The sequence below is a fragment of the Talpa europaea genome, assembly GCF_964194135.1.
Source record: "Talpa europaea genome assembly, chromosome: 2".
Classification (NCBI taxonomy): domain Eukaryota; kingdom Metazoa; phylum Chordata; class Mammalia; order Eulipotyphla; family Talpidae; genus Talpa; species Talpa europaea.
Genome location: NC_140068.1, coordinates 138156859 through 138184460, shown reverse-complemented (window position 1 = coordinate 138184460; position 27602 = coordinate 138156859). Strand labels below are relative to the sequence as shown.

At 44.9% G+C, this 27602-nt stretch overlaps 1 protein-coding gene across 1 annotated transcript; it reads left to right on the top strand.

The window, feature by feature from the left end:
* Positions 1-251: 251 nt before the first annotated feature.
* LOC311186168 (leukocyte elastase inhibitor-like) lies at positions 252-26652 on the top strand (the record flags this gene model as incomplete). Its single annotated transcript, XM_084257050.1, is given in 7 exon segments — positions 252-305; positions 307-420; positions 2234-2371; positions 22454-22571; positions 23831-23973; positions 24070-24237; positions 26245-26652. Coding segments are annotated over 7 exon segments (1143 nt in total).
* Positions 26653-27602: the final 950 nt, after the last annotated feature.

Genomic DNA, 27602 nt, shown 5'->3' with positions numbered 1-27602 from the left:
TGCTCCTGGCTCAGCTGTCTGCACGCTCAGACGTGTCGGAAAGTGGAGATCATCACTTCTCGGGCCGTCACTGGATCCACGTTGGTGTGCTCTGGAAAGTGTTCTTACCCTTCAGGAATAAAAAAGAGGAAGTGACAGGTTTGCAGCAGGGCTTCAGTGGGGTGGCTGGGGCTGAGGATGGGGCTGGGGAAATGTGGTTCCTAAAGGCCCATGTGCACAGGAGGAACCAGGCTTGAGGTTACAGCCTTGCCATGGAGCAGCTGAGCGCCGCCAACTCCGCCTTCACCCTGGACCTGTTCCGCACACTTGAGTGAAGACAGCCCCCGTGGGAACCTCTTCTTCTCCCCCCTGAGCATCTCCTCAGCGATGGCCATGGTCTTCCTGGGGACCAGAGGCAACACTGCGGCCCAGCTGTCCAAGGTCAGCAGACACAGATAAAATGAGAGAGACCCCTTTCCTCCCTGGCAGTGTCTGTGCTGAGGATCGGAACAGTCAGCCTGGGGGCTCTCCCTGCACATGTAAAATCTGTTTCTGGGCTCAGATCCCCACTGTGGGGGAGACTTTCAGGATAAGCCTGAGGCACAGTCCATTGGCTGCAGGCTTTCCCTTTGAGTCCTGTCTTTAATGAGCACCTACTAGGTGCCAGCTCTGTGGTGTGATTAGCCTAGGATGGGGGAACAGCAGACAAGGGTCCCTGGCACAGGGCAGGCCTCTGCTGTTTTGGCTGCCAGACCTGGCTCTGTGGCCTTAGCCTGTCCCCCAGGAGTAGGCCTTTCCTGGGTCAGCTTTGCATGTGCAGACCTGCTGGGAACAGAGAACGCCTGCCATGTAAATTACTTCTGAGCAGAATGACACCTGGAAATGCACTGCTGTGGAAGTTGGTGGACTGGCTTGCCAAGGAGGACAAGGAGACAGGGGACCCTGTATTCTGAGACCCTGCCTGTGCCCAGTGCTGGGTGTGGCTCTAAGTTCTGATGTCCTGGACCCTGTGGGCAGGAGGCCCTATGGCAGGGGACTCTGTGGAGCCTGAATATGGGGGGTTGCAGGCAGGGACAAGGCCTGGGTGACTTACTGCAAGTGACTCTTCAGCAGGAAAGGCGGGTGATACCCACCTTCTGCTCCTCTTATAGGTGTGTGGGGGGGCACCTGTGCCAGGTGTGTCTTATTTCCGAAAGAGGGACACTGGCTCTCCCTGACACCGCAGGAAAGGAGTGGCTGCAGAGAAGGGCTTTCTGCCACTCCAGTCACACCTGACACTCACTTGCAGCCAGGACGGCCAGCCTTTGTGGGTCAGGGTTATGGACCTTCCAGCTGCAAAGCCTCTATGACCCCCACTTCTGGAAACATCTCTAAGTGAATGAGACCCGCATCTGCAGAACCACAGATAGAAAAGCCTTTTCAAGTTTCCAAGAATCCACTGGTACTAATTTGGATTTGCTTCTTAAAAAGTCACCCCAGCCTCGATTCTGTGGCTTTCTGGAATGTGTGACCTCAGGGAGAAGAGTTTAAGAGCCTTCCTCTGTGTTTCCATTAAAACAGATTGATCACAGCACATATTCCATTCTGTGAATACCTTTGTACTCAGTACCCTTTGTACTCAGTTGGGTTTATTCTTCTGTGTCTTAAAAGGCAGGAACAACCTAGTCCTCATAAACCACAAAAGCATTCTTGTTTTAAAACTGATATGTCGGGAATTAAACTTTTACCAAATATTATGTTTAAAGAAGTAGTTTAAATAAGTGAGTTACTGTTGCTCATGGTGTAATTAGAAAAAAGTTCACTATCCATAATATCTTTGTTTCCACAGAGGTGATGATTCTTAGTTTTCAGGTTTATTTCTCAGAACATTCAGGAAAATCATAGTTGATAAAATTTTATGATGATACAAAATTAGATTTCAGTATTCATATTTACACACCGTTTATGATTTTCTTGGGGAAAGGAAAGACTTGCAGAAATATTTAGTTTACCAACTACTCATATTTGCAGAACTAGAATGATAACCCAAAAAACTGATATAATAGCAGTTTCTAATGTTGGGATGATTAGGTCTCACAAAGGTATAAGTTTTGGGTTCTCCATCATCTGTTCTCCAAAGAAAAACTAATAAGGTTATAGGCTGGTGTCATCAATGCTTAGTAGTGACAACACATTCCTTTGTGGAAACAAACTCTTGGGAATCACTTTATAATTTCAAAGTAAATGTTTCTAGAAAATGTTTTCTTCATTGTAGACTCTTCATTTTGACGAGGTAGAGAAGGTTCATTCCAGATTTCAGAGTCTGATCGCTGCTGTCAACAAGCCTGACGCCTCCTATGTGCTGAAACTGGCTAATAGGTTATACGGAGAGAAAACCTATAATTTCCTCCCTGTAAGTTCTTTCTCCTGGAGTTCTACTGCACACTAGACAGTGTGTGCTTTTCCCCAGCAAAATCAAGTCAGTTTAAATTTTTATAAACTTTCTGAAAAATAATACCAAATGAAAATATACGACTCATGGGCCTCCCCGGTGGCGCAGCGGTTGAGCGCTGGGTTGCGAAGCTGCCTGCGGCCTCTGCGGCGCCGGTTCGATCCCCGGCTGCTCCCCAGCCACCGGAGGAGGATCCCACATGGTGCGCAGACCTCTCCTGCCACCCGCTGCTCCCCTCAGCAGTGTACTTCAGTCCCTCTGCCTGCTCTGCTCCCCACTCTGGCTCTGGTGAATTCTCTCACCCTCCCGCGCTTCTGACTGTACCCAGTGCATGTATAAACAAAACAAACAAACAAAATATAATAAATAAATAAAAACATGCCTCTATAAAAAAAAAAAAAAAGAAAGAAAATATACGACTCATGATGTTCCCTTGGTTTTCACAAGTGAAGAGATGGTCCTGGCTGTGTCGCTTTAAAACAAGAGTGACGCCATTACTCCCTTCCAAGTGCAATCAGTATTTGTTATTTGTGCAGAAGTTAGGAAAGAATCTGTATTTTATACAATTCCAAACCTACTGAAATTTACACTTAAAAATGGTTAAGATGAATAATTTCATATAATTTTCCCATGGTAACAATCATATAATTGTTAGAATCTTTAGGTTATAAGAATCAGATGTCTTGAAGTCAATTTCGATTGCTTTTAAATATCTTAGAAAATGACTTCTGTAGATAGTGAGAGTCACTCAAAACATTGATTTTCTTTTTTTAAATTTTAATTTTTTAAAAAGATTTATTTTTATACAAGAACTGAGATATAGGCCAGAAGCATGGGGAGTGAGAAGATTCACCAGAGACAGAGTGGGGAACAGAACAGGCAGACTGAGTGAAATACACTGCTGAGGAGAGCAACAGGTGAGACAGGAGAGGTCTGCCCCCCCATCTGGGTATCTCCCTGGCTGGCCAGGAATTGAACAGGTGCTGCAGAGCCTGCGGACAGCCTCATAGTGCTGTGCTCAGCCCGCTGTGCCTCCAGGGAGGCCCTCTTCTTCTTTTTTTTTTTAATAGGAGTTCTTAGCTTCAACTCAGTAGCTGTATGGCGCTGAGCTGGCCAGTGTGGATTTCCAGGGTGCCTCTGAAGGTGCCAGGAGGTTGATCAACCAGTGGGTCAAAGAGCAAACAGAAGGTAAGAGGGTGGACAGACCGTGGTCCTCATGCAGGGTCCTGCCTCTGCGTCTCCAGCTTCCCACCTGTATGGGATGCCCTCCCCACACCCTCTCCCTACCTCCTCCTCCCAACTTCACCCTGAGGGTGAACCTGTTGTCCAGTGCTGAGCAGCTATCAGACACAGAAATTCTGGGACTCCCTGGTGGACAAGGGGTTGAGTCTCAGCACTATGAAGCTATCCCCAACTACTGCAGCATGAGTTTGATCCCTGGCCGGGAAACTGACACACATGGCGCAACAGACCTCTCCTGTGTTCCTGCTGCTCCCCTCCACAGTGTATTTCAGTAGATACCGTTGTCCTGCTCCCCACACTATCTCTGGGAAATTCATCTGCACCTCTGGCCTGTACCCCAGCTCATGCATGCATGCAAAATAAAACAAATCTTTAAAAATTTAGATTCCATCAAGTGGAATCGTAGACATGATTGAACCAAAGCAGCTAAATATTTTCCCCGATGTTCCCGAAATTTTATTTCAAAGTTAAAGCTAATATTATCTGTAGAATAAAAGGAATAAAATTTAGGGCCATGGAGGGTAATCCAGTCAGTCCAAATTATTTAATCCACCATTGGCAGGAAATACCCTGAAAGTGTGATCGGGGTTCACACACTAATACTCATAAACCTCTTTCCTGCATCCTGGCTCCAGGTGCGGCGTGGCAGGTGGGATGTGCTGTCCAGCTGGGCATCTCTCACTTTCCCCCCATCATAGAATGAAAAGAGGCTACTACAGACAACTTGTGTGTAGGAGGGGTGCTTGGTCGAGCCTGTGATCAGTAGAGGAACCATCCTACCATTGCATAGTTTGAGGGTTGCTGCCACCCAGCAGATTTGAAGGACTGACTTTCTAGTGATTCAAAACCCTGTCATGTAAGACTATCTATATTGTTATCCTGAAAATAATGGCCAATTACATACAAAGCTCCTTGTGATCACACTCCAGAAAAGGGGCATTTTCCTGTTTTCTGCTCTTCAGCACATTAGACTCGTACTGAAGTACAGGCTCTGGTGGGGGCAGGGTTGTCATCATCAGCCTGGTGAGTTGGTGCAGTCAGACACACCACGGGGGTTTTCACTTTGACACAATGTTCAAGGGAAATGAAATGGAAAAGGTGTGTTTGAAATGCATTTCTGTGCTGACCAAATGTCAGTTTAGATTTGGAGTGCTGAAAAGTGGATTAACAACAACAAAAAAATCTTACTTTATCATCTTTTTTTTTTTTTAGATTACATGTGTTTTTTGTTTTTTTTTTTAAATAATAAATTTTATTTTTATATTCCCCCATACAATTGCAACCCCCCATTCTGACTCCAATCCCTCCCCTCCCGCTCCCCACCCCCCCAAAAAGTGTCTCTGGTTCATAGTTTTTTGTTGATTTTCATTTTCACTATCTTATAGTTATTCATTTTCCTGGTCCCTTATTTAAGTTTTCTAGATTCCTGCTATGAGTGAGACCATCCGGTATTTTTCTTTTTCTTTCTGGCTTATTTTGCTGAGCATGATCCCTTCCAGCGCCATCCATGTTGCTGCAAATTGCATGTGTTTATCTTTTTTGAATGCTGAGTAATATTCCATGGTATATATGTACCACATCTTCTTGATCCAGTCATCTATTTTTGGGCATTTGGGCTGTTTCCAAAGCTTAGCTATTGTAAACAGTGCTGCTATAAACATAGGGGTGCAGGTGCTCTTTGGAATTGATGTTTCTGTGTCCTTTGGGTAAATACCTAGGAGTGGAATTGCTGGATCATATGGAAGCTCTATGTTTAGTAGGTCCAGAAATCTCCACACAGCTCTCCATAGTGGTTGGACCAGTTTGCATTCCCACCAACAGTGCAGGAGAGTTCCTTTTTCTCCACACCCTCGCCAACATTTGTTGTTGCTAGTTTTTTTAATATGTGCCATTCTCACTGGTGTGAGATGGTATCTCATGGTAGTTTTGATTTGCATTTCCCTGACTACAAGTGATGTTGAACATTTTTTTCATATGCCTCTTGGCCATTTGCATTTCCTCTTCAGAGAAGTTTCTTTTTAGCTCGGCTGCCCATTTTTTGACTGGATTCTTTTCTTTGTTGTTGTTGAGTCTCATCAGCTATTTGCAGATTTTTGTGATCAGTCCTTTATCATTAGTGTTGTGGGCAAAAATGTTCTCCCAGTTGGTGGGGTTTCTCTTTGTTTTTGTTATTGTCTCTTTGGCTGTGCAGAAGCTCTTTAATTTGATGTAGTCCCAGCTTTTATCTTTGCCTTCACAGTCACTGCTTTGGGTGATGTGTCTGTAAAGATGTCTTTGATGTGCAAATCCCGTAGTGTTTCGCCTAGATTTCCTTCTATGTATTTTATGGTTTCAGGTCTTATGTCTAGTTCTTTAATCCATTTTGAGTTGATTTTTGTGTATGGTGTGAGGTAGTGGTCAAGCTTCATTCTTTTGCATGTAGCGACCCACTTTTCCCAGTACCTTTTATTGAACAAACTTTCTTTGCTCCAATGCATAGTCTTTGCTCCTTTGTCAAAGATTAGTTGACCATAAATCTGTGGGTTTATTTCTGGATTTTCTATTCGATTCCATTGGTCTCTATGTCTGTTCTTGTTCCAATACCATGCAGTTTTGATAATTATGGCTTTGTAGTAGAGTTTGAAGTCTGGGAGTGTGATGCCTCCATTTCCTTCTTTTTTTTTCAGGAGAGCTTTGGCTATTTGGGGTTTTTTGTGATTCCATATGAATTTCATCAATAAGTGTTCTATTTCTTTGAAGAATAACATTGAAATTTTGATTGGAATAGCATTGAATCTGTAGATTGCTTTTGGTAGGATGACCATTTTAATAATGTTTATTCTTCCAATCCATGAGCAAGGGATGTCTTTCCATTTCTTTGTGTCTTCTTCTGTTTCTTTTAACAGTGTTTTATAGTTTTCTTTGTATAGGTCCTTTACCTCTTTTGTTAGATTTATTCTCAAATATTTGATTTTTTTTGTTTCAATAATAAAAGGGATTTTTTTTTTATTTCTTCTTCTTCAGATTTATTGTTAGTGTATAGGAAGGCTACTGACTTTTGTGTGTTGATTTTGTATCCTGCCACTTTACTGAACTGATTGATTAGTTGAATTAGTTTTTCTGTGGAGTTTTTGGGGTTCTCTATGTATAGTAACATATCATCTGCAAATAGTGATAGTTTGACTTCTTCTTTTCCTATTTGGATTCCTTGGATGTCTTTCTCTTGTCTTATTGCTCTGGCTAGGACTTCCAGTATTATATTGAAAAGCAGTGGTGAGAGTGGACATCCTTGTCTTGTTCCAGATCTTAATGGAATTGCTTTCAGCTTTTCACCATTGAGAATGATACTGGTTCTTGGCTTGTCATAGATGGCCTTTATGATGTTGAGGTATGTTCCTTGTATCCCAAGAATTTCAAGGGCTTTTATCATGAATGGGTGTTGCAATTTGTCAAAAGCTTTCTCAGCATCAATTGATATTATCATATGGTTTTTATATTTCTTTTTGTTGATGTGTTGGATAACATTGATTGATTTTCGGATGTTGAATCATCCTTGTGTCCCTGGAATGAATCCTACTTGGTTATGGTGGATTATCAAAGAGATACATTGTTGGATTCTGATAGCTAAAATTCTATTGAGGATTTTTGCATCAGTGTTCATTAGGGAGATTGGCCTGTAGTTTTCCTTTTTTGTGTTGTCCTTATTCGGTTTTGGTATTAGTGTAATGTTGGCTTCATAGAACGTGTTTGGTATTGTCCCTTCCTTCTCAATATTTTGGAAGTGTTTGTGAAGGATAGGCACTAATTCGTCTCTGAATGTTTGGTAGAATTCATTTGTAAATCCATCAGGTCCTGGGATTTTGTTTTTGGGGAGGTTTTTGATTACCATTTCAATTTCGCTAATTGTAATTGGTCTGTTTAGGTGTTCTATTTCTTCTTTATCTAGCTTTGGGTGATTGTAGAGTTGTAGGAATTTGTCCAACTCCTCTAGATTGTTGAACTTGTTTCCATATAACTGTTCATAGTAGTTACTGATTATTCTTTTGCTTTCTGCTGTGTCCGTTGTGATTTCTCCTCTTTCATTTATGATCCTGTTTATTTGTGCTTTCTCCCTCTTTTCCTTTGTGAGCCTGGCTAGGGGTTTGTCTATTTTATTGATTTTTTCAAAGAACCAGCTCTTGGTTTCATTGATCTTTTGGATTGTTTTTTTAGTTTCAATTTCATTTATTTCTGCTTTGGTTTTTATTATTTCTTTTCTTCTACTGGTTTTGGGGTTTTTTTGTTGTTCTTTTTCTAGATCTTTGAGCTTCGAGATTAGGTTGTTTCTTTGAGTTCTTTCTTGTTTCTTGATGTGAGTTTCTATTGCTATATATTTTCCTCTTATTACTGCTTTTGCTGCATCCCATACATTTAGGATATTGGTGTCCTCCTTGTCATTCAATTCAAAGAATTTTTTAATTTCTTCTTTGATCTCCTCGTTAGTCCAGTGGTCTTCCAGTAGTGTGGTTTTTAATCTCCATGAGGTAGGATAGTTCCTTGCCTTCTTTTTAGGGTTTATTTCTAGTTTGATGCCTTCGTGGTCAGAAAAGATGGTTGGTATGATTTCAATCTTGGTGTATCTGTTGATGTTTGTCTTGTGCCCCAGTATGTGATCCATCCTAGAGAATGACCCGTGTGCGCTTGAGAAAAATGTGTACTCCGTTTTTTTTTGGGTTTAGTGTTCTATAGATGTCTGTTAAGCCCAAATGCTCTAGGTCCTTATTTAGAGCTTTAGTTTCTTTACTTATTTTTTGTCTTGTTGATCTATCCATTGTTGATAGCGGTGTGTTGAAGTCTCCCACTACGTATGTGTTTTCTCTGATGTCTGTTTTCAGAGAGGACAACAGTTGTCTGATATATTTTGGTGCTCCTTCATTTGGTGAGTATATGTTAATGAGTGTTATTTCTTCTTGAAGTAATGTCCCCTTGATCATAATGTAGTGACCATTGGGGTCTCTTTTTATTTTTTTGAGTTTGAAGTCTGTTTTATCTGATATAAGTATAGCTGTTCCTGCTTTCTTTTTTGGTCCATTTGCTTGTAGGATTGTTTTCCATCCTTTAACTTTGAGTCTATTTTTATCTTTTGTAGCTAAATATGTTTCCTGGAGACAGCAAAAGGTTGGGTTTTGTTTCTTAATCCAGGCTGCAACTCTGTGTCTTTTTATTGAAGAGTTTAGTCCATTTACATTTAGAGTTAATATTGATATGTTAGCATCTGTATTTGCCATTGTGTTTGTCTTTCCTTTGATTTTATTTATTTATTCTTTTAATAACTTTTTTTTTTGGTCTTCTTTCATTGTTATTCATCCCTCTGAGGTTCTGGCTTTAGGATTCCTTGTAGTATTTTTTGGAGTGGGGTTTTAGTCATAATGAAATTCCAGAGTTTCTGTTTGTCTGGGAAGGTCCTTATTCTTTCTTCATAGAGGAAGGAGAGCCTTGTGGGATAGAATATTCTTGGTTGGCATCTGTTTTCTTGGAGTCTGTTGAGTATGTCCCTCCACTCTCTCCTTGCCCGTAGTGTTTCTTCAGAGAAGTCTGATGTCAGCCTGATTGGTTTTCCTTTGAATGTTATCTGTTTCTTCCCTCTTGTCAGCTTCATTATTTTTTCCTTGTCCTGGATTCTTGGGAGCTTTACTATTATGTGTCTTGCTGTATTTTTCCATTCGTTGTGGAAGTTTGGTGTTCTTCTTGCTTCTTGTATATCAATTTTCAGCTCCTTCTTCGCGTTTGGGAAGTTCTTTTCCATTATCTCCTGGAATATTTTCTCTGTTCCTACATCTCTCTCCTCTCCTTCTGGAATTCCTATAACTCTTATATTTCCTTTCCTCATGGAGGCAGATAGTTCCCGAAGTCTTTCTTCATTCTTTTTCCTTTGTACTTCTCTTTCCCTTTCTGTTTTGGTTCTTTTTATTTCTGTGTCTTCAAGAGTACTTATTCGTTCTTCCATTTCATCTATTCTGCTTTCATTGCTTTTCCCAGAATTCTTTAGTTCCTTCATTAATTCTTTGATCTCCTGTGTTTCTTTTACTTCCCACTTTAGGGAATCAATTTCATTCTTCTGACCATTGTTTTCCCTCTTTAGGAACTCAATTTCCTTCTTCTGATCATTGTTTTCCTTTATGAGTTCTGTCATTTTTTTAATCATGGCAATTTTAAATTCTCTTTCTGGAAGGCTCAGAAGTTCTTCCAAGTTACTGTCGTTGCAATCTGGGGGGTGGTTTTCTTTTTGTGGTGTGCTTCTTTCCTGAGGAGTTGTTAGGTTGCGTGTGGTTCTTCTACTCCCTACTGTCTGTTTTCTAATTTGTCGTTGGCATTGGGACACTGTGTTGCTTGGACTGGCTGGCATCTTGGTGAACTTCTCCGCTCCCCTCTGGCTCCTCCAGGAGACATCTCTGGCTTCTGAGGGAGCTTTCTGCTGGTTTCAGGCAGTCTTTACTGAAGAAATGTCCCTGTTCTAAAATGGGAAGCGGGATGCAGTCCCTGCGCATCCGGTCTCAGGCACACTCTTCTGCGCACCTGGTCTGCCCCGGACGTGGGTGTCTGCTCCCTCTGTGGGCTCAGACTGCTGGTAGAGAGGGGCCTGGCGTGGGCTAACTTCCCAGCTGGCCACTGGGTCCTCCAGAAGCCTTCTGCCCTTTTCAAGAAGTCTTTTCTTAAGAAATTTCCCTGTTCTGTGGGGTGTTAGTGACTTTTTTTTCTGGTCACTAGGTGGCGCCAGAGATCCCTCCTATTGTCCTTGGGGGGCTGTTTTTCGACACCCCCTCCCCCGTGGGACAGGGAACAGAGTGGGAATGGTAGGGTAAACCTCAATGGCTTTGGGGTGCTGTGTCTGCCTTGTGCCCCACCGTCGTGGAGAACCCACGCCCCGAATTTCATTCCCCGGGTCTCAGTTCCAAAGCCCTCAGGTCCAGGACGCAGACTGTAGCCCAGTTCAGTGGCGTGGGAATGGCGCCTTTTGCACCCCGCTCCCGTGTCTGGGCACCTGGTTCCTGCTTACTCAGTGAGGGACTTTCACCTCAGTGAGGGTCCCCGCGTGTCTCCCCGCAAGCCTAGGTCGCAGGCGCGGGGACCTGGGCAGCCGCAATCCAGATCCGCGTTTGCTTTTCAAGCGTGCCAAGCACGCTGCTTTTCGGCGCAAGCTTACTGGCCGGGCCCGGGCTGTGTGCAGGTCTCCTCCGGTGGTCTTTGTTGTTCTCTAATGGCGCCCGGAGCCGTTCGCTCACCACCACGGTGAATCCTGCAGGGTTCTCCACAGCTCCCGTTCACGGGGTGTGGTGGCTGCAATAGTTCCTTTCCACTCACAGTCCCGCTTGATGCGTTGTTTGTTCTTGTTGGTCATTTTAGTTTGTTTTTTAACTCCTCTCTGCTGGTCGGAGAGTGCCGACTCTGTGGGTGGGGGAGGGGAGCAGGGTTCTGCGCTTTCCTCCCTTCTAGTCCTCTTTTATGGCAACTTTCTTCTTCGGGTAGTTTGCTGAGTCACCCGTTTATCTTCTGTGTCCCAGTTCTCACTGGGACCTGCCGCTTTTCCTCCCTATTAACTTTTTTTAATGGGAGATCTTACTCGCAGCGTCTCCTCGCCGCCATGTTGCTCCACCCCTTACTTTATCATCTCAAGGAAGATTCCGGAAATGTTTGCTGCAGGTGTGGTGGGTAGCATGACTGTGCTTGTGCTGGTGAATGCCATCTACTTCAAAGGCTCCTGGCAGGACGAATTCAGAAAAGAGGAAACCAGGGACGCCCCATTCAGGTTGAATAAGGTGAGTCCATGCACTGTCTCTTTTGCTCTACAGGAGAAAACGTCCTCTTTGCTCTACATGAATGCAAATAATAGTGAATTTCCTTTGAAACTTTCAGCGAGAAACAAAAATGGTGAAAACGATGTACCAGAAGAAGAAACTGCCATTCGGCTACATCCATGAGCTCCAGTGCCGCGTGCTTGAACTGCCGTTCATGGGCGGGGAGCTCAGCATGATCATCCTGCTGCCCGATGACATGGAGGACGAGTCCACAGGGCTGGAGAAGGTGATGCTCCTACACTTTGTCCTTCCTGTCTTCTTTCTTGTATGAGTCCTCCTGTGTGTGTTTGTTATGTTTTTGCTGAGGTCACTTCCTTCCCCATTCTTTTGTAATCTAGCACGTCACATTTACTACCTGGGAGTCCTTCATTTAAAATTTCAGGGACTCTCAGTAAACAGTTGTGAGGACCATGTAAAGACCTACACTAGATGTAATGCTGGTCACGGGCAGCTCATGCAAACTCTCTAATTAAACTTTAGAGACTGAGGGTTGTTTTATTGAAATGAATTTGTTCACAATTGAAAGCCCCTAATGTATGGCTTATAGCTTCATCCTATGCTCTTAGGGATCTTTTATGATACTCTCCAATCTCCTTTCAATGCACACAGATTGTGAATTCAATTCCCAGTAACTCTATCATAGAAGAAGACTCATGAGACAAGTGAGCTTGAGGGTTAAGCCCGTTTCCTAGTGTGAACTTTGTCTAAAGTTCTACTATAAGGACTTGAAGGCTATGGAATCTCCTGCCAGGACTGGGACCAGGCAAAACCTGGAGATTATGTTTTTTTCTCAGTGTCACTAGCCTTCTGTGTTTCATTGCCACTCTCTCCTTTCAAATCTTCCTGTCTGGAAGGGATCCTAATGTAGTATATTTGCAGAGGATGGCAAAATCAGCATGCCCATTTTCAATTGTATTTCCACCTTCATCTGTTCTCTGGTTATAAAAAGAGTCTCATGAAAGGGATGACCAACAGCAATAGAACAAGTGTCATGACAGTTCTGTTCTAGTCCCATCATGTAATAAAACAGCAGTGATAACAGAGGACACTTACATAGTCCTCACTGTGTCCCAAGTCCTTTAATTCTAATGACAATGTTAGACTAAAGGTGGGTGCTGTTATTACCCCATTTCAGATGAGGAACTAAGAATTTTTTTTATTTTTCCCCAGAAGCTAAATCTATTAGACATTATTTCAGTTCTGTGTGGTTCACAGATCAACACAGTGATTGTGGGTTCAGAATAAATAGAATAGATAGAAGAAAACTTTAACATTTTCCCTTTCACCACACAACCAATTAGTTAACAAGTATGTATCCTTCATGGTAATAATAACCCTCAGAGCCCATCACAGTGATTCAGTATATAAGGTGGAGTATTACTGAGTCCTGGAAGAGTGGGTAGATAAATGGGTAGGATGAGGCTGTACTCTGGGTGCTGTATGGGTGGTGTGTGGATGGATGCATGGATAGGTGGGTGGATGGAGAGATGGATGGATGGTTGTTTGTTGGAGCTGATGTCAACCTCCCTGGACTGGGGCCCTTGATGGCTTGGAACACACACTCTCTCATTATCACAATTTTTAGACAGAACTGGCACAAAACAGGAAGGAAACAAAGTAGCAACTGACATTAGGGTCTGTTCCTTAAACAGACTGCAGGAGCATCACCTTCTCCAGCCCTGTGGACTCATCCTCTATGTCACTGCTGCTTTAGTACTTACCTGTATAGAATTGTTTTCTCTTTGCACATTCTAATTCCAGATCGAGCAGCAGTTGACTCTGGAAAACCTGCGTGAGTGGACCAAGCCCATGAATATGCGTAGTCATAGGGATGTCCACGTGCACTTGCCCAAATTCAAGCTGGAGGAGACCTACGATCTCAGCTCCCACCTGACTCGGATGGGTGTGGAAGATCTCTTTAGCCACAGCAAGGCTGATCTGTCTGGCATGACAGAAGCCAGAGATATATTTGTATTGAAAATTATCCACAAGTCCTTTGTGGAAGTGAATGAGGAGGGCACAGAGGCAGCGGCCACCACATCTGTCAAATTCATGTATAAATCGGGGATGATAAAGCAAAATTTCATTGCCAACCATCCATTCATCTTCATGATTCGTCACAACCCCTCTGGCAGCATCCTGTTCTTAGGCAGATTGTGCTCCCCTTAGAGGGTGTACAAATATATGGTCAAATTAGAGTTTACTCATCTGACTTTTAATGCAGCTATAACGTCACCAATAAAACTACTGTCCAAAACCAAATGTTTCATTTCCTCTGTAATTGCAGTTCTGCTGGGTCTTGACATTCAAGTAGGTTGCCACAGGTGTCATATTTCCTCTCTTTGCATTGTAAAGCTCCAGGACTGTTTTTGAAAGCATTAAGTTGAAACAGATCTCCCAGATGTGTAGATTCCTGACAAAGCAGTTGTCAGTGCAGGGAAACATGAACACACTGTGGTTCAGTGAATAGAACGTTAGACATTATCATAGACACTCTGGGAGGTGCAGGGAGCCTTAAAAGCAGACAATCAGTTGAAATAGAGGAGAGAATCCCAATGAAGCCTCCATTTGGCAAAGATAACCTACCCTGATCTTTGTCCTAAAGAGTTATGCGTCATAGGACTAGTTTTCAGGCTATTACTTTTTTTTTAATTATGAATATAGTTCTCTTCCATCTTTGTAGCCCCCATTGTTCTCCCACCACCCTATCACCCATGAACTATCATCATATTACCTTGTGTTGATGCACTCTCCCCCCACCTCCTCCTTTGCTGTGTACCTCAGAGTTATGGGCAGCTTGCTAGTTTTGATGTTTTCTTGACCTTTTGTTTGGTTTTTGAATATTCAAATAAAAGTGAGACCATCTATTGTTTTTCTTTTTCCTTCTGACTTAGTTTTGCTGGCAGAATCCTTTCCAGCTCTGTCCATGTTGCCACAATTGGCATGAGTTTGCCTTTTTGATTGCTGAGTAATATTCCACTGTGTAAATATACCACGTTATTTTATTCCATTCATCTATTTTGGGGTATTTTCATAACTGGGATATTATAAACTGAGTTGTAAAGAACATCAGAGTGCAGGTTTCCATTCTATTTAGTTTTCTTTTAATGTCCTTTGGGTAGATCGCTAGGAGTGTAATCCCTAGATCTAGGGTAGATCCAGTTTTAGTGTTTTTAGGGTCCTCTACCTAGATTTCCATAGTGGCTGGAGAGTTTAGCTCCCACCAGCAGTGGAAGAGGGTTCCTTTATCTCTACATACTCCCAGTATTTGTTGTTTCTACTTTTTTTAATGTGGGCAATTTTCACTGGAGTGAGGTAGCATCTCCTTGAGGTTGTGATTTGCATTTCCCTGATAGCCATTTGCGTTTCTTTTTTGGAAAAGGATCTTTACATTTTCGGCCCAATTTTGACTGGAAATTTTGCTATGTGGAGAACACTAAATTTAAGAGCTGCCTGGGGATGCCCTGTTTTCCCTGTTGTGTTCTCCTTTATCTGACCCCATGTGTAGCTCTGGTGAGGTCCCAAGGAGTCAAGAAGTGGGGTCTCACATAAAGATGCCAAGAAACCAGTGAAAGAAAAATGGAGTAGGAGAGACTCTTAAGCAAAGCAGGGGGCAAAGATCTCAGCGTTCCCTGCTACTTGGCTGTTTTCTCATAAAGACTCTCCACGTCCATTAAGACACCAGTTGCTATGGCAGTGGCTGGCTTATGTGGGCTGTGGTGTGAAATGGGCTCTCTCTGTGGCTATCCTGGTGGAACCAAGGGAGAAACTTCCCAAGGAATAGTTCTAGGTCATTTGGGACCATATATGGAGAAAAATTCAAGTTAATTCCTGCCTTAAAAACATTCTACAGAAGGACTGTAGAACTAAGGCAAGCCAGCATTTTTTTTAAAGATTTAATTATTTATACATACAAGAACTTGTGTACAGACCAGAGGTGCTGGCGGTTAGAGGATTCACCAGAGACAGAGTGGGGACCAGAACAGGCAGATTGACTGAAACACAATGCTGAGGGGAGCAGTGGGTGAGAGAGGAGAGGTCTGCTGCACCATGTGGGTAGCTCCCTGGGTGAGAGAGGAGAGGTCTGCTGCACCATGTGGGTAGCTCCCTGGCCTGAGATTAAACTCATGCTGCAGTGGCTGCGGACAGCTTCATAGTGCTGGGCTTAACCCCTTGCACCACACGGAAGCACCAAGCCAGCATTTTTAGAAGATAATGTACAAGTATGTCTTCATGAGCTTGTGGAGGGAGTGATAGCTGAGCAGGAGACTCACATGCACTCAGCCATTGTTCAATATTTCCTGTCTTTTGAACTTTTTGAAGGTAAATTGAACTAAGTTCTCTGAGGTACAAAACACAGTGAGACAGCATCTCACACCTGTGAGAATGGCCCTATTAAAACACCCCCAACAGAAATGTTGGAGGACAGGGAGAGCCAGGAACCCCATTCCCCTAGACAGAAGGTGGTGTGGCCATTATGGAAAGTGGGCGGCATTTATCCTTATGAAATAACAATGGAAATACCATATGACCCACAGTCCCACTCTTGGTCATCTGTCCTTACATCATCAAACTATCAGCCCAAATAGCCATATGTTGTGCAGTGTTTGTTCCAGCCCCATGACAACAGCAGCCCGTGGTCCCTGGAACAGCCTGAATGCCTGTCCATAGGGGACAGGGTCAATGTCCACACTGTGCAATAGTTTCACCGCAAGGAGCCATGACAAGCAGCGATGGAGCAATGGAGCAAGTCCAGGGAAATGCGAGCAGTAAAGCAATGAAAAAGACAAACACTGGGTTTAGCTAGTGGACAATAAGACAAAGTAAAACAGGCACTGGGAGATATTAATAAACAAGGGGAGGTGTAGGGGAGCATTGAGGAACAACACACACCAATGAGAGAGTGAGAAGAGACATGGAGGGAAGTTTGAGGGGGGCAGAGCCCCAAGGAGAGGTGACAGCTAGGAGTGGCCCCGATGACCGGATTTATATTCCAGCTATCACCTCTTCATTCTGTTATTCCTGGTACAGGGTGCATCTCTCCAATGAGGGCCCTGCCAGCTCCTGCAGCTCCACACAAGCCCCACCCTGGGGACTGGGACTGACCCCCTCGCCTCTCACACAAAGGGAAACTGCAAGTGGATCATGGGTTTACATGGGAGATGTAGATCCCTAAACTCTTAGAGTAACCCAAGGGAACATGGTCAGGACCAGCACTTGGTGAAGAGTTCTCAGGTTTGACCCCAAAAGCCTATTCTTGGGAGGGAAATCAGAAAAATTCACATGCAAAGGACTGATCTGTCTGCCCCACCAGGAGGGGCACCACAGAGGAAACTCTCCAGGCCCCTAAGGCACTGAAACGTCCACATTCTAACTGTCACGGTGTATGGTGCCAGTAAGAGCCCCGCTCAGAACCTGTTTCAGACCTAATTCCAAGAAGATCAAGAACACATTGCCGGAACCCCTAATCCCTGTTCCTGTGTCCACAGGGACCCTGGGTTTATCCCTGTAACACACAAGACGCAGACTTGGCTCCAGTCTTTCCTTGCGAAGAAGCCCCTCACTCTAGGCCAGGGCAGCCCCAGCTTCACTGTGAAGGGGGCAGGAGAGGGCCCGGGAGAGGAGGGGCTGGAGATGTCAGGGGTGAGGAGAGACTTAAGAACCTATGGGTGAGAGACTGTGTAAGCTTTTGGGGCTTGGGCACTTCCATTGCCTGTCGCTGGAGGAGCCACCGTGCTGAGGCTGGCCCTATGGGGCCCCATGGTCCTCCCTGCAGCACTGAACCAGGGGCTGTGTGCTTGGGAACCACAGCCATCCGCCATCACTGCTGGCCTCTGCCTGCAGCCTCAGCGCCAGTGTGGTCACTGGTGGCGGGCAGTGAAATGCCCTCCACCTGCTGCTGCTTACATCGCCAGAAACAGCTTCTGGGGGTGGACAGAAAATGGTCACTGCCTTTCCAGTAGCTCCCACCGCCAGCCAGGGGCAGGGGAGCCGTCTTTGCCTCCCAGCTCTGCGGCGGGGCCTGCTTTCACCAACACTGAAATGAGCAAAGCTGTCCTCGAAGTAGAATGGCCTCAGACCCAGATTCCTAAGTCACCGGAGCACAAACACTCATGTCAGGGGGAAATAAAAATGCAGAACAGGGCTCCCTACTGCAAGAGGTTAAGATGCAACCTATGAGGCTGTCTGCAGCCACTACACCATGAGTTCGACCCCGGCCAGTAGGCAACCCACGTGGCACAGAGGACCTCTTCTGATTTGCCCGCTGCTCCCCTCAGCGGTGTATTTCAGTCAGTCTGCCTGTTCTGCTCCTCACTCTGTCTCTGGTGAATCCTCTTGCCCCCCACACCCCTGGCCTGTACCCCAGCTCTTATATGCATAAATAAACAAATCTTTAAAAAAATGCAGAGCACTGTGTCTTTGGTTCAAGCAGCTCAACTTTCAACTTTTGCAGGCAGCTCCTCCTCCTTTCTCATTTTAGCCTCCTGGGGAAGCCTGTACATGGGTCTCCAGTGCTGTGAGACATGCTGGACAAGGAACAGATTTCCTCCAGGGATTTCACTGTAACCATAACAGGCTTCCCATAAATATTGGTTCTTTATTCCCACAAACTCACAAAAGCTACAGTCTCAGTTATAAACTCTTTTTTTTACCTATGGAGACCATTTGTACACCTCATTACTGTGGTTTTCTTTGCCCTTTTGCATTATAAAGGGTCTTCTCCTTCCCTTTTCAAATGGAGACTTGCCTGTCAGCAGGGAGGAAGTTCTGATGGATGCAGAATTACTTCACACTTTCAATTCCTATACAGTTTGGTGAAATACAAACCTACGCAGTTCAGACCAGATGACCCAAGCCAACATCCTCTCCCCAGTAGTTACTTTAATATTCAACCTTAGACATTCTATTTTTACATACAGGGAGTAAAAATTATATAAGGACAATAGTCAAGAAATACTTCATTCACACCATTGTGAATCATCATGGTGACTGGTGAGTCCACCCAGCCTCGTGAGGGGAGTGAGGGGTCTGAACTCCCTTTGGTACCTGAAAGGTATCAAGGACGTCTTCACCAAGTGCCATCAAGGGTGCTGTTTAGCTGATTCTTTTTTTTCCACTTTGAAAGAGGTTGCGAAATTTACTTCAAGGAGAGAGAGTTTGGAGTATATATAGATTGTGGATTCTCTATACAGGTCTGGCTAGCTTGCCTTTTAAGAGGTGACAAATGTCATCTCAGTCACTCACCCCTTAGTAAGAAATAGTCCATCAAGTCCTTGTCAGTGTCCCAGTTTGCCTAGAACTCAGGAAGGTGCTTATCCCCTGTGGAGGGCGCTGTGTGGAGCTGGTGTTGGGCTCCACTAGTCATGATTAACCCTGGTATTGCAGACTCATAGAAGCCTCTGGAGAAGGGTTGCCCTGTGTACAGGACACTCCCCTTCCGCATTTATAAGGGTGGCAGCTACAGGACCTTCAGCTTAGACATCACACTTGGAAGGATCCAGTCCAGCCAAGAAATGAGTAAGACGAGAAGCAGGGGTGCTGCAAGGAGGTGGGTGAGCAGAAAGGCCAACAAGGGGCTCATGGACTGAGATCAGGAGCAGCCCCCCTGGCATTGCCGTGGCAAAGTGGAGACAGGCCCCTCTGACCAGGTCTCTGTGGGGGAGCTGTGGTCCTTAAAAACAGTTTTGGGGCCTGGCTGCACTGCCAGGAGCTTTGGCTGGGGAGGATGATGAGGACTGGCTGCTCAAAAGCCTAAGATCAGATTGCTTTTCCTTTCTCTCTGGAACTCGCTCCCCAACTGTTGGTGAGTTTCCAGGCAGCCAGGCCCTGAAGCCACTTCCCTCTGTGGCTGGGGGAAAAGGGAGGAGGCGGGTGTGATCCAGTGATTATGCATCAGTCACAAAAAGAATTCATTGCATTATATACACACCAAGTAGCCAGAAACTCTTGTGTTCATCTTGACCTATATGTGGGGAACCTGGGTTTCAGAGCAGGGACATTGGGGTGACCGGGTGCTTAACCATCCTAAGCATTCTGCCTTCCACAGGCGGGACAGAGAAGATCTAGTCACCTTAGCCCTTGCAGCTGCCCTGCCAGATGGGTTCTCAAACTCCTACAGCAGCTGCTGGCCTTGGGAACTTACCCTCTCCCAACACTAGGGCCGGTGCCTCAAAGGTGCACATGACTGTACCTGCTTTGCTGAAATTTGCTTTAACGCATAGGAGGTGGCTGTGGTTATGGAGCAGAAACTTCCTTACACTCAGGGACACGTCCCTCCTGATTCAGCTGCTGCAGGGTCAGACCCATAAAAAACCCAGACAGTCACTTCTAGGGCCATCGCTGGGGCCACATTTGTATCCATGGGAATGTGTCTGACCCTCCTGGATAAAAAGAAGAGAGGAAGTACCAGGTCTGGAGGGTTCAGGGTGGGTGGCTGGGGCTGAGGATGGGGCTGGGGAAATGCGGTTCCTAACGGCCCATGTGCACAGGAGGAACCAGGCTCGGGTCTGTGTTGCAGCCTCGCCATGGAGCAGCAGAGCGCCGCCAACTCTGCCTTCGCCCTGGACCTGTTCCTCACCTTGAGTAAAGACAGCCCCTGTGAAAACCTCTTCTTCTCTCCTCTGAGCATTTCCTTGGCGATGGCCATGGTCTTTCTGGGGACCAGAGGCAACACTGCGGCCCAGCTGTCCAAGGTCAGCAGAAACAAAAAAAATGAGAGAGAGAGACTCCTTCCTTCCCTGTCAGTGTCTGTGCCGAGGATGGGGAGAGCTGGCCTTGGGGCTCTCCATGTGCATGTAAAATCTGTTTCTGGGCTCAGATCCCCACTGTGGGGGACACTTTCAGGAAAAACCCCAGGCACAGTTCATTTGCTGCAGGCTTTCCCTCTGAGTACCCTGTTTAATGAGCACTTACTAGGTGCCAGCTCTGTGGTATGATTAGCCTAGAATGGGGAAGTAGCAGGCCAGGACCCCTGGCGCAGGGCAGGACTCTGCTGTTCTGCCAGACCTGGCTCTGTGGCCTCAGCCTGTCCTCCGGGAATCAGCCTTTCCCGGGTCAGCTTTGCATGTGCAGACCTGCTGGGAACAGAGAACGCCTGTCACATAAATTACTTCTGAGCAGACGGACACCAGGAAATGCACTGCTGTGGAAGTTGGTGGACTTGCATGCTGAGGGGGACAAGGAGACAGGGGAATTCTGTTCTGAGGCCCCGCCTATGCCCAGTGCTGGGTGTGGCTCTAAGTTCTGATGTCTTGGGCCTGCGGGCAGGAGGCCCTGCATAGAACAGGGAGCCTGATGTGGGGCTCTGTAGGGCAGGGCCAAGCCCTGGGTGATTCTTCCAGCTGGAAAGGCGGCTTATGCCCACCTTCTTCTCCACTTATAGGTGTGGGGGGCACCTGTGTCAGATGTGCCTCATTTCCGAGAGAGGGACCCTGGCTCTCCCTGACAGTGAGGGAAAGGAGTGGCTGCAGTGAAGGGCTTTCTGCCACCGCAGTCACACCTGAAACTCACCTGTAGCCAGGACGGCCAGCCCTGGGGTCAGGGTTATGGACCTTCCAGCTGCAAAGCCTCTATGACCCCACTTCACGGAAACATCTCTAAGTGAATGAGACCCGCATCTGCAGAACCACAGATAGAAAAGCCTTTTAAAGTTTCCAAGAATCCATTGGTACAAATTTGGATTTGCTTCTTAAAAGGTCACCTCAGCTCTATTCTGTACCATTCTGGGACTCTGTGACCTCAGCGAGAATAGTCTTAAGAGTCTTCGGGACATTTCTATTAAAACGGGTAGATCACAGCACGAGGTAAATGCCCCGTATCCATGATAACCTGAACTTGTGCACTGTGTGGGTTTGCTCATCTGTGTCTTCAAAGCAGGAACAGTTCAGGCCTCATAAAGCCATAAAAGCATTCTTTATTTGCATTGGCATATGGGGAATTAAACTTTTGCTAAAAGTTATGTTTAAAGAAGTATTTTAAATAAGCGAGTTACTGTTGCTCACGGTGTCATTAGAAAAAAAAAAAAATCCTCAACCTGTAATAACTTTGTTCCTGCAGAGGTGATAATTCTTAGTTTTTAGGTTCATTTCTCAGAAGTTTCAGTCAAATAATATTGGATAAAATTTTATGACACAAAATTAGATTTGAGGATTCATGTTTACACACCGTTTATGATTTTCTTGGGGAAAAGACTTGTAGAAATATTTAGTTTACTAACCACTCATCTTTGCAGCACCAGAATTATAACCAAACAAACTGACATAAAAGCAGGCTCTAAGGTGGGATGATTAGCTCTCACAAAGCTGTAAGGTTTGGATTCTCCATCGTTTGTTCTTCAAAGAAAAACTAATAAGGTTGTAGGCTGGGGTCATCAGTGCTTAGTCATGACAACACATTACCCTCATGGAAGCAAATGCCGGGAATCACTTTATAATTTCAAAGTAAATGTTTATAGAAAATGTTTTTTCCGTTTTAGACTCTTCATTTTGACGCGGTTGAGAAGGTTCATTCCAGATTTCAGCATCTAATCGCCGCTGTCACCAAGTTGGACGCATCCTGTGTTCTGAAACTGGTGAATAGGTTATTCGGAGAAAAAACCTTTATTTTCCTCCCAGTAAGTACTTTCTGCTTCAGTCCTACTGCTCACTAGACACTGTGTGCGTTCCCCCCAGGAAAATCAAGTCGGTTCAAATTTTTATAAACAAGGCCTCCCTGGTGGTGCAAGGGGTTGAGCACAGCGCTGAGAAGCTGTCCACAGTCTCTGCAGCACAAATTTGATCCCTGGCCAGGACGGTGACCCACATGGTGCAGCAGACCTCTCCTGTCTCCCTGCTGCTCCCCTCTGCCGTGTATATCAGTCAGTCTGCCTGTTCTGCACCCCACTCTGTCTTGCCCCCATTTTTATTGTTGAAAGATCTTAGAAAATGACTTCTGTAGATACCAAGAATCATTCATAACATTTATTGTCTTCTTTTTTTTTTTTTAATAGGAGTTCTTAGCTTCAACTCAGGAACTGTATGGCGCTGAGCTGGCCAGTGTGGATTTCCAGGGCGAATCTGAAGGTGCCAGGATGGTGATCAACCAGTGGGTCAAAGAGCAAACGGAAGGTAAGAGGGTGGACAGAGTGGTCCTCACAAAGGGTCCTGCCTTTGCGTCTCCACCTGCCCACCTGCATGGTATTCACTCTCCACACCCTCTCCCTACCTCCTCTGCCCTACTTCACCCTGGTGTGTACCCCCCATTTCCAGTTCTGTACAGCTATTAAAAATAACATCAAATTTCCAGGCATCCCTGAAACTCAACAAGGAGTTGAGTCTCAGCACTATGAAGCTATCCCCAGCCACTGCAGTACTAGTTCTATCGTTGACCAGGGAGCTGACCCACATGGCCCAGCAGACCTCTCCTGTCTCCCCACTGCTCCCCTCAGCAGTGTATTTCAGTAGATACAGTTGTCCTGCTCCCTACTCTGTTTCTGGTGAATCCTTTCATCTGTTCAACCTCTGGTCTGCACCCCAGCTCGTGCAAGCATAAACAAAATAAATCTTTAAAAAAATTAGATTCCTTCTAGTGGAATAGCAGACACGATTTAACCAAAGCAACTAAATATTTTCCCCCAAGTTCCCTCAAACTACTTTTTAAATTTAAAGCTAGTATTGACTGTAGAATAAAAGGAATAAAAATTGGGGGGGGGGGTAGGAGGGCAAATTCAACCAGTCCAAATTATTTAATACACCACTGAGAGGAAATACCCTGAGATTTGAAACAGGGCTCACCCACTACTGGTCATGAACCTTTTTACCTGCATCCTGGCTCAGGGTGTGGCGAGTGCGTTGTGCTGTCCAGCTGGGCATCTGTCTCCTCTCCAGGTCATGGAATGAGACGAGGTGTCTACAGATACCTGACGTGTGGGAGGGTTAGATGAGTGGAGCTCATGATTCAGGAACCAACCTGCCTTTGCATATTTTGAGGGTTGCTGAAAGGAATTGAAGAAGGACTGACTTACTAGTGACTCAAAAACCCTGTCATGCAAGACTATATATAGTGTTATCCTGAAAAGAATGGCCATTCACAAACAAGACTCCTTGTGATCACACTCCAGAAAAGGGGCATTTTCCTGTTTTCTGCTCTTCAGCACATTAGACTCAGACTGAAGTATAGGCTCTGGGGATGGGTGGGTGTGTCATTCATCAGCCTGGTGAGTTGGTGCAGTCAGACACACCACGGGGGTTTTTACCTCACACCATGTTCAAGGGAAATGAAATGGAAAAGGTAAATTGAAATGCATTTCTGTGCTGACCAAATGTCCTTTTAGATTTGGAGTGCTGAGAAGTGGATTAACAAAAAGCAACTTACTTTATCATTTTAGGGAAGATTCCAGAAATGTTGGCTGCAGGTGTTGTGGATAGCATGACTAAGCTTGTGCTGGTGAATGCCATCTACTTCAAAGGCTCCTGGCAGGATGAATTTAGAAAAGAGAAAACCAGGGTCGCTCCATTCAGGTTGAATAAGGTGAGTCCATGCATGATCTCTTTGCTCTACAATTGCAAACGTCCTCTTTGCTCTACATGAATGCAGATAATAGTGTTTTTACTTCCATCCTTTCAGCGAGAAACAAAAATGGTGAAAATGATGTACCAGATGAAGAAACTGCCATTCGGCTACATCCAGGCGCTCCAGTGCCGCGTGCTGGAACTGCCGTACAAGGGCGGGGAGCTCAGCATGGTCATCCTGCTGCCAGATGACATGGAGGATGAGTCCACGGGGCTGGAGAAGGTGATGTTCCTGCGTTTCGTCCTTCTCCCTCCTTTCCTGTGTGAGTCCTCCCGTGTGTGCTGAGTGGTCAGTGCTCCTTGTGTGTTTACTGATGTCATGTCACTTCCTTATTCTTTTGTAATCTAATCATGAACATTTAACCCATGAGAACCCTCCATCTAGAATTTCAGGGACTGTCAATGAACAGGTGTGGGGACCGTACAAAGACCTACACTAGATGTCATGCTGGTCACGGGCAGCTCATGCCAACTCTCTTAAACTTTAGAGACTGAGGGTTTGTTTTATTAAAATTAATTTCTTCAAAATTAAAACACCCAAACATGGCCTATTGCTTTATCCTATACTCGAGTTCTTTTATGACACGCTCCATTCTCCTTACAATGCACACGGATTGGGAATTAAATTCCCAGTAACTCTATCATAGAAGAAGTCTCATGAGGGGCTGCCACTGTTGGCGCAGTTGGTTGAGCACAACACTGTGAATGCTCTACAGCATGGGTTCAATCCCTGCTGGCTGGTGAGAAACCCACATGGCGTGGCAGACCTCTCCTGTCTTGCCCGCTGCTCCCCTCAGCAGCGTATTTCTGTCACCCTGCCTGTTCTGCTTCCTGGTGAATCCTCTCACCCTCCCACACGTCTGACCTGTATCCCAGTTCTTGTATGTATGAACAAATAAATCTTTAAAAAAAAAAAAAAAAAGAAGTCTCCTGAGACAAGTGAACTTGAGGGTTAAGCCTGATTCCTAGTGTGAACTTTGTATAAAGTTCTACTATAAGGACTTGAAGGCTATGGAATCTCTTGCCAGGACGGGAACAGGCCCTCCTGGAGATTATGGTTTTTCCTCAGTGTCTCTAGCCTTCTTTGTTTTATAACCTCCTTAACCATTGCTGTCTGGGAGGCATCCTAATGTAGCATCTATTTGCATATAAAGAAGATGTGAAAATCAGCATGTTCCTCTTTCAATTATATTTCCACCTTCATCTGTTTTCTGATTATAAGAAGAGTCTCAGGAAAGGGATGACCAACAGCAATAGAAGAAGGGTAATGATGGTTCTGCTCTAGTCCCATCATGTAATAAAACAGCAGTGATAACAGCGGACACTTACATAGTCCTTACTGCGTCCAAACCCTTTTAATTCTCATGACAATGTAATAAGGTAGGTGCTGTTATTACTCCATTTCAGAGGAGGAACTAGAAACTTTTCTATTTTTCTCTAGGAGTTAAATCTATTAGAGATTATTTCAGCTCTGTGTGGTTCATTATCCCATTTGCTGGAAAGAACTGGCGCAAAACAGGAAGGAAACAGAGGAGCAACTGATATTAGGGTCTGTTCCTTTAAATAACCCTTTAGGAAGCTGCCCGCAGCCTCTGCAGCACCGGTTCGATCCCCGGCTGCTCTCCTGCCACCGGAGGAGGGTCCCGCATGGCGCGCAGACCTCTCCTGCCGCCTGCTGCTCCCCTCAGCAGTGTACTTCAGTCCTTCTGCCTGCTCTGCTCCCCGCTCTGACTCTGGTGAATTCTCTCGCCCTCCCGCGCTTCTGACTGTACCCAGTGCTTGTATAAATAAATAAATCTTAAAAAAAAAAAAAGAATTTAAATAACCCTTTAGTACTTACCTGTATAAAATTGTTTTCTGGGGCCTCCCTGGTGGCGCAGCGGTTGAATGCCCAGTTGCGATGCTGCCCACAGCCTCTGCAGTGCCGGTTCGATCCCCGGCTGCTCCCCGGCCACCGGAGGAGGGTCCCTCATGGCGCGCAGACCTCTCCTGCCACCCGCTGCTCCCCTCAGCAGTGTACTTCGGTCCTTCTGCCTGCTCTGCTCCCCGCTCTGGCTCTGGTGGATTCTCTCACCCTCCCGCACTGCTGACTGTACCCAGTGCTTGTATAAATAAATAAATAAATAAATAGATAAATAAATAAATAGATAAATAAATAAATAAATAAATAAATAAAATAAAATAAATCTTTTAAAAAAAATTGTTTTCTCTTTGCACATTCTAATTCCAGATCGAGCAGCAGTTGACTCTGGAAAACCTGCGTGAGTGGACCAAGCCTGAGAATATGTGTAGTTATAGTTATATCCATGTGCACTTGCCCAAATTCAAGCTGGAAGAGACCTATGATCTCAGCTTCCACCTGGCTCGCATGGGTGTGGAAGATGTCTTTAGCAGCAGCAAAGCTGATCTGTCTGGCATGACAGAAGCCAGAGATATATTTGTATCAAAGATTATCCACAAGTCCTTTGTGGAGGTGACTGAGGAGGGCACAGAGGCAGTGGCTGCCACAGCTGTCAAACTTATACGTCAGTCGGGGATGCTACATGACTATTTCACTGCCGACCACCCATTCATCTTCATGATTCGTCACAACCCCTCTGGCAGCATCCTGTTCTTAGGCAGATTGTGTTCCCCTTAGAGGCTGTAGAAATATATGGTCAAATTAGAGTTTACTCATCTGGCATTTAATGCAGATATAATGTCACCAATAAAACTACTGTCCAAAACCAAATGTTTAATTCCTTTGTAAGTGCAGCTCTGCTGGGTCTTCACATCCAAGTCTGCTGCCACAGGGGTCATATTTCCTCTCTTTACAGTATGAAGCTCCAGGACTGTTTTTGAAAGTGTCAAGTTGAAACAGATCTCCCAGATGTGTAGATTCCTGACAAAGCAGTTGTCTGTGCAGGGAAACATGAACACACTGTGGTTCAGTGAATAGAACTTTAGACATCATCATAGACACTCTGGGAGTTGCAGGGAGCCTTAAAAGCAGACAATCAGTTGAAATAGAGGAGAGAATCCCGATGAAACCTCCATTTAGCAAAGATAAACTTACCTTGATCTTTGTCCTAAAGAGTTATGCATCATAGAACTAGTCTTCAGGACATTACATTTTTTTTATTAATATAGTTCTCTTCCATCTTTGTAGCCCCCATTTTTCTCCCACCACCATTATCACCCATGAACTATCATCATATTACCTTGTGTTCATACACTCTCCCCCCACCTCCTCCTTTGCTGTATGCCTCAGAGCTATGGTCAGCTTGCTAGTTTTGATGTTTTCTTGACCTTTTATTTATTTCTCAATATTCCACATATAAGTGAATATACGTTTATCTTTTTCCTTTTGACTTACTTTGGCTGGCATAATCCTTTCCAGCTCTGTCCATGTGGTCTTTTTGGAGTGTTGTATAATATTCCATTGTGGAAATATACCATGTCTTCTTATTCCATGCATCTATTTTGGGGTATTTCCATAACTGGGTTATTGTAAACAGAGTTGTAAAAAAACATCAGAGTGCAAGTTTCCATTCGATACAGTTTTTTTTTATTTTTTTTATTAGATTTATTTATTTATACAAGCACTGG